At 43.5% G+C, this 13,269-nt stretch overlaps 1 protein-coding gene across 1 annotated transcript; it reads left to right on the top strand.

Moving 5' to 3' along the window:
* Window positions 1–706: 706 nt before the first annotated feature.
* On the top strand, window positions 707–12,721 carry SAYSD1 (SAYSVFN motif domain containing 1). Its single transcript, XM_019751560.3, has 2 exons — window positions 707–1,037; window positions 10,726–12,721. The coding sequence occupies exons 1-2, from the start codon at window positions 831–833 to the stop codon at window positions 11,068–11,070; spliced, it is 552 nt and encodes a 183-aa protein (XP_019607119.2). The 5' UTR covers window positions 707–830; the 3' UTR covers window positions 11,071–12,721.
* The last annotated feature ends 548 nt before the right edge of the window (window positions 12,722–13,269 follow it).

The raw sequence follows: 13,269 nt of genomic DNA on the forward strand, positions 1-13,269 counted from the left end.
GCTTACCGTAGAGCTTTAAAAATCTATCTAACAGTCCCTGACCTGAATCGTGACCTTTTGGGTAAGTAGTGACTGGGAGAGGGGAAAGGGAACCCTCGCAGTAGGAGGCACGTTCTTTATCTGGGTAGTGGTTATACAGGTATTTACGCAAGCGCAAACCTATTGAGCCATACCCTTAAGATTTGTGTATTTTAAGCCGCATCCCCGTAAGTTTTTAAGTTTCAGACCTATTTAAACACGCCAATAGGTAGTTTCCGTTGTGGCAAAAGCAACGACCGAGGTCTGTACAGCCTGCCTGCTATGTGAGCAGTGAAGCGCTAAGATAGGCATACTCGTTAAAAGGAAAAGGGGAGGCTGTACCCTCTCTTCCGTCTGACACCAGAACGTCCCAGAGTTCATGGGCCTTCTTCAATGCCCTGGGACCACATTCTCAATCTGGCGCCCCGATGAGCGCTCAACTGCTAAAGTACGCTCCACTTGTGGGGGAGCAAATCCTTGAAGTGAGGTGCACAGCACAGCTTCCCTCAGAGGAGCCTGGGGCAAGAAAGAGGAACATGGAACGGTCCTTATGCTTTAGATTCTTAACCATTGTGCCTGAGGGGGTGGACACCGCGTCCACGCGAGTCTGGAGGGGACTATTAGCCGCACAGACAGCCCAGCAAACGTCACAAACAGAGCACTTCGGAACCCCGGGCCCCAGCGCGCACGCGCAGCAGAGAGCCGCCGCTACGCAGGCGCACTGAGGCCTGCCGCCGGGATAAGCGGAGCTCAGGTACGCTGCCGGAGGGTGGGCGCGCGCTCCCGGGCGAGCGGGGAGCAAGGCGCGCGCCATGGAACAGCGGTTAGCCGAGTTCCGGGCGGCCCGAAAACGGACGGGGCTGGCGGCCGAACCCAGCACTTTGAGCCAGAGCGCACAAACCTCGGGGGAGAAGGCGGAAGCAGCTGCGACTCCAAAGTCAGCCCTAGGCTGGTTAAAACAGTTCCTGGTGTGGAAACCGAGGCCCGCGAGTGTCCGGGCTCAGCCCATCCTCGCTCAGGTGAGAGGAGGGAAGCCTTTTCCCGGGAACCTTGCTGCTGGGCCGCTGTCGTGGCCACAGTGGAAGCTTCGGCCGAGGCCCCGCCCCCGCCCTTTACGTGTAGTCTCAGGCCCGCCCCGGTGGAGGATCGGCCCCGCCCACACCTCATGACCCGCAGGTCACGCCTCTTCTGGTTCTCCGCGGGGCCTTCGCTGGCGGGGGCGGGGCCTTCGCTGGCGGGGGCGGGGCCTTCGCTGGCGGGGGCGGGGCCTTCGCTGGCGGGGGCGGGACTGCTGGCGCTTCCCGCTTGCTGGGGGATGGGCCTCGCGTCTCCAGCCACGTGTGTCAGTATTGATAAGTGTCTGTGATATTTTCTTTCCAGCCTGCGACCCACGCAGCTCCTGATTCCAGGTGGGAAGCGAGGGTCTAGGGTCCCAGAAGAAAGCACCTCTGTCCTTTCCCTTGTTATTCACAGCGAGTTGAGTTATCGTAGTGACACCCTGTGGCTTTGGGAAATCTCTCCACAACCGTGTTGAGCCATAGCCCTCTGCTAATGGAGGGTAAAAGGTCTAATTGGATACTGATAGAAAGTGGCAGTAATTAAGCCTTCATTTAATTTCGCTCCTGAACCACATACAACCAGTAGCCCTGATAGCCTGTCCTTTAGAAATGGTGTTTGAATACAAAACTTGCAGGAGTGTCCTAGCTGTAACTGTTGAACTAGAGGAGCTCATTCAAGTTCAGTAATAAATGTTGAAGGCAAAAACCATATATACATTAGTATATAGCCTTTTCACCCTTTAAATCTTTTGGTAGTCTCTTATTTTGCAGATGAACTTAATTCCCATGTCTTTTGTATCTTCATTTAGTTTTCACTCATGAGTAAAGTGGCAATGTGATTTGCATGTGAGACTGGATTATCTGTGTGGGAATACAGGGTAAAACATCAGGGGAATCATTGCTTTGAGACAATCTGTGACATGGCCTTTGTACCGCATAAGTGTAATGAGCCAAACATTTCCTTTGAAAATTAAAATGTACTGGAGCAGAAGTTTCCCTTACTCCCTTAAAGTTATTTTTATTACGTTCATTTATTATTGCACAACATTTGGTTTTAGAGAATTTTTTAAAAATTGTGAAGAACTTATTGTTGTCAGTTTCGATACTATTCTCCATGACACCAGGGTTCCAACTGACTTGCAGAAAGAGAGTGCTGAAGGGTTCAAACAATCCATTTCCTTGCATGCATTTTCTCTCAGGATAACTTTATTGTTGATTAGAACTCACTGAGCACAACAATCAGTTATTATTTTAGAATCCACTTCCCCTACCCTTTTTTCTTCCTGAAGTTAAAAAAACAATGTCTAACTCACACAATGAGTTTTTGACTGTATGTCTCATTACCAAATGAATTTGAGAATATTGACTTGGATCCAGAGAAGCTGAACTTGGAGAAAGCTTCCATTATTAAAAACCCAAAATCTGATGGCCTGACAAAAGGATGAGAGGAAATGCTGGACCTCCCATTGGTTCTTATTAAAAGCTGTTTTTCATCAGGGACTCTGTCCTAAGCTCATTTTCACTGACTTAGTTATCATTCCTGGGTTTGCTCTAGTGTAAAAATTCTCATTAAATTTTTTTTCCTAATTTACAATCCATCTCTACCTAATAATTTTTGGTGGCACACAGTGGCATGTCAGATTTCTTTAGCCTTCAATTTGTAATTGTTTCTATTTTGGTGATCATCGGTAAGGCAGCCTCCACATCTTCCTTCCCCTACTCTCGAATTTAGCTTGGGGAAATGCAGTCCCCTCAAATATAATAATTTTTTCCTGTGGCAAGCTTCTACCACGTTAGGGCAAAAATGCTTGTATTATTTTTTTAATCCTAGAAACTCCTTGTCTCTCTCCCCAGCATATCCCACACCAGCCCTCAGGGCACCATCTAGCCCTAAGGTCCACTACCCACATCCATCCTGCAACTCTTCACCTCTAATCATTGGCCCAGTGCTCAAATGTGCTTTTTTTTTTGAGTCACCTTGCTAAGCACAGTCTTTGTATCAGCCCCTGAAATCCAGCAGTTATTTTTCAGTTTCTTCCTTTCCTTCACCAACATTCGTTCTTTCAGCAAAATCCTGTCACCTGCCCACTATATTCCATCTACTGTCCTAAATCTGGGGAGACAGTGTAATAAAAACAGACAAAGCCCTGCTCTCACAGAACTTGCATTTGTGTATGGAGAACAGACAATAAACAAAATAACAGAATGATGAATGCTATGAGCAGGTTAAAAAACCCCAGATACTGTGATAATGAATTGGGGATGAGGGGTGCAGAGTGCTACTTTAAATTGAGTGGGCAGGGAGGACCTCACCAAGGAGGTGACATTTCATAAGAAGGAGCCACTCTTGTAGAAACGGGGACGAGGCCAAGGGCACATGTGACATTTTTGCTGAGGTTTGTAGGAGAGAAGGGAGCTAGCCAGGTGTGAGTGGAGGAGAGCATTCCTCTCGGAGGGAAACACAAGTTCCCTCGGTGGGAAGCTGCTTGGTATTTGAGGAATGGAAGTATCTTCCCTAAGCTGTGCCTATGTGTGCTGTGATGACCACAAACATTTCCACACACAGCTTTTACTAAAGAAGATGCACAGGAACTATTATAAAACAAATGCCAAATGCGGCAGAGGAATTTCCATATCCCTCCTCTCCTTTTTTTGTTCCCTTTGCCAGTTCACTTGACCGTCCCCCACTCCCCCCATCTCCTCCTAGATCTCTAACCCTGCACCTTACCATTTCCCATAAAGGCTCCTAATTAAGTAAGAAGAGCTTTGGAGGGAGACTATCCTTGGATCCCAGACCAGCCTCATCTCTGCCTATCGCTAGCTGTGTGACTTTAGGGGAGTTACTTAACATCTCAGTGGTTCCTTATCAGTAAATTGGCAATAATAATGCCTGCCTTGTGGATTTCAGGAGATCAGGCATCTTGAAGGCACTCAATAAGTGGTGACCATAAGCATGATTTTTATACTCCCTCGACTGTGAATTTCAAGTTGTGTGCATTCAAAATGTATTGTTTATCCATCAGTCCATCATTTCTCTCTGACTTATGGGTCACCACCCTAATCTCTGCCTGGTCCTCTCTGTCTGGGCCTCCTGTATAAGCTACTAACAGTTTTCCTGCTGCTCTTGCAGCCCATTCTCTACTTGGCAGCCAGAGTAGCCTAAAATAAATTGGATTCTGTTAGTTCCTGCTAAGAAGACCTGCAGTGATTTCACTATTATGCACACTGGCCAAATCTGAAAGGGACACATACATTTATTTAATGAATGTTGCCGAGGTGTTGTGATGATATGTTAAGGGCCTTCCAATCTGCCTGAAAAGATAATTATTACAATGTTGATGCTAAAAAAGAAGGGTCTAACAAACTTGAATTTCTGAAGCAACATAAAGCCAATGACCTATTTTTTTTTTTTTTATAAATACCAAATAATATTTGTGGTCCCTTTTAACATTGTCATGTGAAGAATAGGGGATATAATTGAAGGAAAGAACTAAAAGTTCTGCTGTGTATTGAAGAACTTATGTTTGGCTCTGGAGACACCAAAATATAATAAATGGCATTCTGTGGCCTCGTGGTAACAATCCAGGGACACATGTGACCTATATTAAAAGAGATACTTCAGTGCCAAATAGTTTGGTACTCAATGAGAAAGAGCTAGTCGGTGCACCAGGAGGCAGAGGAGGCGCCCTCCTTGGTGGCCGAGGAGGTCAGGGCATACATAGCTCACCAATCATGCTTGTCTGGAAGGGAGGCAAGGAGCTGAGGAATGGAGGGGAAACAGAGGCTGTTCCAGGCCACAGGCAATGTCGTTGGGTAGTACAATCAGTTGAACTGGAGTTCAGGGTTCATTTATGCAGCAGTAGATTTTGTACAGGAAATTTTTTTAGACCATCGTTTTTCAAACAGTTATGACTCATTAGTGAGCGGTGAAATCAATATAGAGAAATCTAGTCTTCTGTAAAAATACATTTAAAAAAATAGAATAGATGATGAGCACTTCATATGTAACAAAGGTGTCTGTTGATTTGTGACACTTTTTTTCATATGTATATATATGTCGCAGTACAAAAGGTATTTCTTCTTGTGGGTTATACCCAAAAAAGTTTGGAAAGTACTAGAGTGGAGATTAAGCTCCCAAAAGCAACCTAAATATCTGTGCTTCCATTAGTACCCAATGCAGGGGCCTGTGTACTGGCATTTCTATCTGTTGAATAAATGGAAGGCCTTGGATTCCACCTAGACTTTTACATTTTAACCTGTATGCAATAAAAAAATTGTTGAAGGTTTGTGAGCAGGAGATTGATGAGTGTTTTAGGAGATTCATTTAGCAACTGTATGTATATAGGATGGTGTGGGGAGGGAAGAGATTGGAGGCAGAGAGTCCACTTGCCCAGCAGTCATTGCCCAGACCTGGGGGTGTGTAATTGCTATACCAGTAATTTTTTTTTTTTTTTTTAATACCTGGAAAGGATTTTTCTTTCCTGTTTCTGGTATAGTCCTCATTTTAGAATCATGCCACTCATAGAATTTTAGCTCATCTAATCAAATCCACAAACATATATCAGTTTTCTGTGTAAGGCATATGTGTCGCTCTTGCATTATCAATTACTGGGGAGTTTCTCTGTGGAGCATAAATTAGCTCTTGTTAACAGCAGACTCATCTGAGGAAATGTCTCCCATGACTGGGAACCCATCGAATACTGTACGGTTTTGACTAGGTCCCATCTTACTAACTGCTGATCACTTCTGATTCAGTTGGAGCAGGGCACATGAGTTCTTTGGAGATGATTGTTTTAGCAGGGCTAGAAAATAGAAATCAAGGAATTTCCTGTCAAGGTGGCAGAGTAGATAGATGCTGTGCTTACCTCCTCTCATGACCACATCAAAATTACAACTAAATTACAGAACAACCATCATTGAGAGTCACCTGAAGTCTAGCTGAACTGAAGCCCTACAACTAAGGACATACAGAAGAAGCCACCTCAAGATTGGTAGGAGGGGCAGAGACGTGGAAGGGTGGTCCCACACCTTCATGTAAACATTAAAAATCTGGAGGGATATCTCAGCTTCAGAGGCCCCTTCCCACTCCCCAGAGGAGGGAGGGATCCCAGCTCCATACCAGACTCCCCAGCCCAGGGTTCCTGTGCCAGGAAGAGAAGCCCCCATAACTTCTGGCTGTGAGACCAGCAGAGATTGTGGCTTAGTCAGACAAAGCAGCTGCGGTCCCAGGTACTTCTGTTACAGAGCCTGCGCACAGACTTACTTGCTGATGGACTCACTCACTCTGAGCTCCAAGCATTGGGGCAGCAGCTCAAAAGGCACCAGGGACATGTGAGGAACTGAGTTGTGTGGCCCCAGGGCTGGGACTCAAGGGGCAGCTTTCTCCCAGACTGATCCCAGAGGAGCTGGCGGAAGCCATTGTTTCTTTGTTGAGCCCTCCTCTTTCCCCAGGCAGCTGCCATGTCTGAATCTCCATCAACCTGGCTAACAACATTCATTCATCCTTATTACCTGAGACCCCTCCCACTCAATTTTCTGGCACACCAACCTGCTTTCAGTAGCTTCTCCATACAAACAGCCTGCCTTGGCTCATGCTGCAGACTTTCCTAAAATCTCTCAAAGATTAACAACGCCCAAACAAGCAGCATCTGGCTTTGGCGTGTCACGTACCTCTTGCTGAGCAGTCCTAAGCCCGGCACTAGCCACAGCTGGCCTCGGTTCATGGGTTGGCCTCTTGAGGCACCTTCAAGTACAGTGTGGGTGGTGGCCATTTGTGGATTGCTTTATGGCTCATGCCAGCTGACCCCTGGCAGGGCACAAGCTCTGGCTGAACTGGGCCTATGGTGGGGCCCCTCCCAGGAGGCCCTTGGAACTGGTAGGACTAAAGGCCAGCTTCGGACCAAGCCAGAGCAGCACTGGGTCATCTCCAAGGATGACACACCCAAAGGGCAAACTGGGCAGGCACCAGCGCCCTGCTAAAGTGAATCCTGCTCTGTAGGGCCAACCTCTTCACAATAGCTCCTCCACTGTAGTCACAGCCAGTCCTCAACCAATCAGTCCAAGGGTGAATCCCTCTTATTGATATGCAAACAAAAACCAAGGCTCAACGACAACAGGAGGGCACACACAACCCACACAAGAGACACACCTGGAGCACCCAACTCAGGTAACCAGGGAGACTGCTTGCTGCTGGGCCCCACAGCACCTACTACATATGGCCACTCTATGAAGACTGGGAGGTATAGCAGCCCTACCTAATACATAGAAACAAACACAGGGAGGCAGCCAAATGGTGAGACAAAGAAACATGTCCCAAATAAAAGAACAGAACAAAGCTCCAGGAAAATAACTAAACAAAATGGAGACAAGCAATCTACCAGATGCAGAGTTCAAAACACTGGTTAAAAGAATGCTCAGTAATCTCAGGGAGAACTTCAACAAAGAGATAGGAAACATAAAAATGGAGATAGAAAACATAATAAAGAACCAGTTGGGAATAAAAAATACAATAACTGAAGTAAAGACTAAATTAGAGGGAATTGACAGTAGATTAGATGAAGCAGAGCATCAAATCAATGATTTAGAAGATAAGGTAGCAGAAAGCACCCAAACAGAACAGCAAAAAAGAAAAAAGAATCCAAAAAACTGAGGAGATTTAAGGGGCCTCTGGTAACAACCTGAAGCATACCAACATTTGCATCTTAGGGGTGCCAGAAGGAGAAGAAAGCAAGGAATTGAAAACCTACTTGAAGAAATAATGACAGAAAACTTCCTTAAGCTGGTGAAGGAAATAGATATGCAAGCCCATGAAGCACAGAATGTCCCAAACAAGATGAACCCACAGAGGACCACACCAAGAAACATAATTAAAATGCCAAAGGTTAAAGACAGAATCTTAAAAGCAGCAAGAGAAAAGCAGTTACCTACAAGGGAGGTCCCATAAGACAATCAGCTGATTTCTCAACAGAAACTCTGCAGGCCAGAAGGATTTGGCAGGAAATATTCCAAGAGATGAAAAGCAAGGAACTACAACCAAGATTACTCTACCCAGCAAGGCTGTCATTTAAAATTGAAGGACAGATTAAGAGCTTCCCAGACAAGAAAAAGCTAAAGGAGTTCATCACCACCAAACCAGTATTACAGGGAATCTTAGAGGGACTTCTTTAAGACGAAAAGAAATATATGAATAATAAAATGGCAATAACTACTTACCTAGCAACAATTACTTTCAATGGAAATGGATTAATGCTCCAATAATATCAAAAGATGGGGGAGCTGAATAGATAAGAAAACGAGACCTTTACATATACTGCTTGCAAAAGACTCACTTCAGGTCAAAAGACACACACAGACTGAAAGTTAAGGGATGAAAAAAGATATTTAATGAAAATGTAAACAAACAAACAAGATATTTAATGAAAATGGAAACAAACAAATAAAAAATACTTATACCAGACAAAATAGACTTTAAAACAAAGACTATAGCAAGAGACAAAGAAGGACCTAGTAATCCCACTTCTGGGTATTTAATCCAAACAAACCCAGAATGCTACTTCAAGGGTACGTTCACATCCATATGTTCATTGCAGCATTGTTTACATAAGCCAAGAGATAAAGGCAACCTAGGTGTCCCTGAATGGATGAATAGATACAGAAGAGATGGTACTTGTATATACAATGGAATATTACTCAGCTATAAAAAAAGAATGAAATCTTGCCATCTGCAACAACATGGATGGATCTAGAGTGTATTGTGCTGAATGTAGTAAGTCAGACAGTGAAAGACAAATGTCATATGATTTCACTTACAAGTAGAATCTAAAGACAAAAATAAACAAATGAAGCAGAAACTCATAGATAAAGAGAACATTTTGATGATTGCCAGATGGGAGGAGCATTGGAGGTAGGTGAAAAAGGGCAAGAGATTAAGAAGCACAAATTGGTTGTTACACAGTAGTCATGGGGATGTAAAGTATAGCGTAAGGGATATAGTCAGTAGTATTGTAATAACTGTGTATGGTGTCAGTTGTGTACTAGATTTTTCGGGGTGATAGATGGGAGGGAGGTGTGGGGAAGGGTAAAACGGTGAAGGGATTAAGAAATATAAATTGGTAGTACAAAATAGTCATGGGAATGTAAAATATAGGGAATATAATCAATAATATGTATAGTGCCAGGTGGGTACTAGTCAGGGGGATCACTTCCTAAATTACATTTTCAACAAAAAACCATCCAGCCTGAGAGGAAACGTAGAAGCATTGATTTGAGCCAAACTAACAATCACTGGGAAGCAAAATCTCAACTGATTGAGAAAATGCTCCGGAAAACGGTGGTTTTGCAATTTATCTTACACATTAGAACCTAAGTAGGAGGTATACATGAAATCCATTGGTTGTAGATTAAGGGGTGGGAGAAAGCAGAGCAGGGAAATCTCTGGGATTGGATAAAAGTAAATTGGAGAGACACACACTTCTTTTACACTGGTGGGTACAGGATAGTAAATAACATTTTACAGCACATAGAGATAGTATTTGGGGAACAAGATAACAATGAGGGATTTTGTAGTTTCCTGCTCTGATGTGGTGGATTGTGCCCCCTGGTGGTCCGGAAAAAGGGGATTACTCTGTCATTCCAAGGGCATGTTATCTTAGATGCAAAAAGACAACAAATAGACTCACTTAAGGTAAAGATTGACTGGTCAAGGAAGCTACAGGCCAAGGATATGACTAGCGGCCGCAACCTGCTTTTAGTTAGGAATTTTTATATTCAGACCATCTTACATGGTTATTTTCAGTCTCCTAAGCTTGTCAGGTTTAACCTGTGGCCCCTTTTCTGTCCTCAATATGAATGTCTAACCACTACGCTGTACACCTGAAACTAATATAAAATAATGTCAACTCTAATTGAAAAATTAAAAAGAATATAAAGAAGAACAAGAGGTTCAAAGTTCCAGATATAAAAAAAATAAGTCTTGGGGATGTAATATACAGCATAGAAATATAGTCAATAATTTTGTGATAGCGTGGCATGGTATCAGGTGGTTGCTGGACTTATCATGATGACCACTTCTTAAGCATAGGGAATATAATCAATAATGTGGTAATAACTGTATAGTGCCAGGTGGGTACTGCTGAATAACTCTGATGTACACCTGAAACTAACATCATATTGTATGTTAGTTATATTTTAATAAAAACCTTAAAAAAATATGGGGGAAGGGAACCAAACAGGGGTAGTCATAATAATGGTTGAGATGGTCGTGTTAAGTGGCAGACCTTTTTAAACTATAATGCCCTACGTAAATGGGAAGTATAGAATATAAGGCAGATTCACGGAGAAGATCCCCAGGAAATGTTTAGATTCATTGTTCTTACCTGGCGCATAGTTCTACCCTGGGGCTTTTTATGGAGAAAAAGGCAAAATAAAAGCTGACTTTGTTGGACAGAAAAGAAACAAAAGGAAATGGAAACATTAAAAATGAAAGTGCTTACAGTCTGCAGCACACTTTGGAATAAAAAGGAAGAAAGAAAACAGAAATCAGTGAGCTGGAGGCCTTCCCCGGGCCATGAGAGCTGCCTCTCCACGGTGGTTTTGATCCTCTCAGCCCCATTACCCTTTATTCTGACTCTTGTTTGTTTGCGTGTCCTAGGAAGTGGCACTGCCTGGGAGCAGCACACCACCGTCCCCACGGAACACAGCCATTTCCCCGCCATTGCCACGGGACCAGTCGTTCTGGACCAACGTCACCGTCTTGAAGGTTCTTCTCTGGTTGGTTCTGCTGGGACTGTTTGTGGAACTGGAATTTGGCCTGGTTTATTTTGTCCTGTCCTTGTTCTATTGGATGTATGTTGGGACACGGGGCCCTGAGGAGAAGGAGGAGGGAGAGAAGAGCGCCTACTCTGTGTTCAACCCGGGCTGCGAAGCCATCCAGGGCACCCTGAGTGCAGAGCAGCTGGAGCGCGAGTTACTGTTGAGACCCCCGCAGGGGAGATAGGACTGCGCTCTGCTGTCATGCTGCTCGCCGTTCACGTGACACTACACCTCTGTGCCCTGGGTGTGGACTGGTGTCACGTGCCCCAGACGAAGGACAGCTTGCGGGTAACTGCGAGTTTCTACCTTTCCTGGATCTGCTGCAATTTTATCTTGAACTTCTCTTTGGTTTTGGTGGAATTCCCTGAAAGACACCATGGTTCTGATACAATTTATAAAAATTACATACCCAAGAGAGACCTGTTTGCCTCATTATTTGAGAGAGATGATTTTAGAGCACTAGAAAGACATAGGGAGATAACTTTTAAGATATCCAGCCATTTGTTGTAACTTAGGTACATCAGGACTGTATATTAAAAGTAAATATTCCCTTTCCATCTTCTCATATTTATAACATTTTGTTTCCTAAAAAGTTTTAAGTTGCAAGTTTTGTTTTTCGTTTGTTTTTTGTTTTTTCTTCCCAAATCTTGCTTTTTCAGTTATTAACGGTATTGAAAACTAAAATATCTTTAAAAACTGCTACTTTTCAGAAACAGATCCCATTGCCCATCTTCCACTCTCCTCAATTATTCTGCCCCCTCTCAGTGAAGGAAGATAAGAGAAGACAAAGTCCTAGGTGACATGTAGGGAGGGGAGGGGTTTCACAAAGTCAATATTGGTAGATTTGATAAGTAGTTGTTAGTGATAAAGTCAGCAAGAAAAAGTTCTTGAGTTATGTGTACAAAAGGGAGCTGTGGAACTGAAAGTCTACATTTATTGAGGGCTTAGGTAGTTCCTGGTATTTTAATAGCTTTAGAGTAAGCAGTGCCTCCCCTGTGGTGGGAGATTATGTAAATAGTGGTAATCAGGCGGGCTGTCAGGGTTCCTTCCTCTTTCAGTACAAAGTTTGGGTTCATTACAATTGGGCAAAGCAAACTATTAAGTACTTTTTTATGGCTCATACTAATTAAGAGGACTTCAGTTTTAAACCAATAGTTTTTTTCCCAAACTTAATATTTAAGAAATTATTGATTCCTCAGTAGGTTTCCAACTTCGGAAATCTTATACTACGAAAGTAACTCTAATATTTATGAGCTGTTAGTAAGTAACAGAGGGAGGCCTATTGTTAATTCCTTTTTCATTCTTGCCTGATTTACTTATAGCAAAATCTTACGTCAATTTAAATTTGACTTACCCATTGCATGCCAGCAGTCTGCTGGGAGCTTAAGATAGGATAATGGGAAACGCAGACACATTCCCAGTTCTGCGACAGTCTAGCTGGGGTTGGGGTGGTGGATAAAATGAAACAAGCAGTTGCAGTAATAGAGATAAGTTTGAGTTATAGGAGGAGTACCGAGGGGACGTTCTCATTAATTACGCTTTGTGGCCAACTAACCCCCTGTGTTTCAGCCCTTGTTGAAAATTCTGATATGCATTGCTCCTCTCGCAAGCCCGTCGCTAACTGGGAGTCTGGCTGTCCCTCAGAGTGCTCCAATTGAGCAGAAGTTCCCCCCTTTCGCTGCTAAAGGAGTCTCTTCTTCCATAACTTCTGTCTAAAGTGGACCTGTAGAAAGTATGGGAAACCGATGAATCCCTATTCAACATGCAAGTTTTGATTGCATTTAAGATACATGATTTTGTTTTCCGATTTATTAAAGCTCTCTTCATTTTCCTGATATTTTACTCGGGCCTTTTCATTTCATAAAAACCAAATACAGGGAAGAAATATTCTTGATCCCAGCAATGCCCACAGCAGGAAGCATTGTTCCAGGAAAGAATTTAGTTCGCATGTTAAAAAATGTGTGATTCAAACTTTCCCCTAAAACAAAGTGCCAGTAACTGAATTAGGAACAATAGAGCCAATTAGTAATCCCAGCAAGGTAGAGACTTCTCTTAAGCATAGAAGAGATTCAATTTATGAGTGGACCTCACTAGCGTTTGTTGAAAATGTTGCTGTTTTTTAATGAGGTGGCGCCTACATTGCCGTAACCCCGTCTTTTATGGGATATCCTGGGAACAATTTGTCATCTCTCCTTGCTCACCTCTGCCCAAAAGTTGCATAATGACAGCATTAACTTCTAGGAAAAGTGGGGTGTGAACCAATGTAATGTGTGGTGGGGAAGAGGGAAAAGGACTATATGTATTTGCTGTTCTTATCAGACCATTAAGCTTTAGGTGCAGACTTGATTTCCTGAATTTAAAAAGGCCTATTGATCTCAGAATT

This window comes from Rhinolophus sinicus, chromosome 2, assembly GCF_057876585.1.
Source record: "Rhinolophus sinicus isolate RSI-liver-muscle chromosome 2, RSI-T2T, whole genome shotgun sequence".
Classification (NCBI taxonomy): domain Eukaryota; kingdom Metazoa; phylum Chordata; class Mammalia; order Chiroptera; family Rhinolophidae; genus Rhinolophus; species Rhinolophus sinicus.

What these genes read in the sequence shown, in the direction of transcription:
- SAYSD1 (XM_019751560.3), top strand. Translation starts at nt 831, where the DNA reads ATGGAACAGCGGTTAGCCGAGTTCCGGGCGGCCCGAAAACGGACGGGG. An exon ending in CTCAGCCCATCCTCGCTCAG is followed by an intron (nt 1,038 to 10,725) that starts GTGAGAGGAGGG and finishes TGCGTGTCCTAG; the next exon opens with GAAGTGGCACTGCCTGGGAG.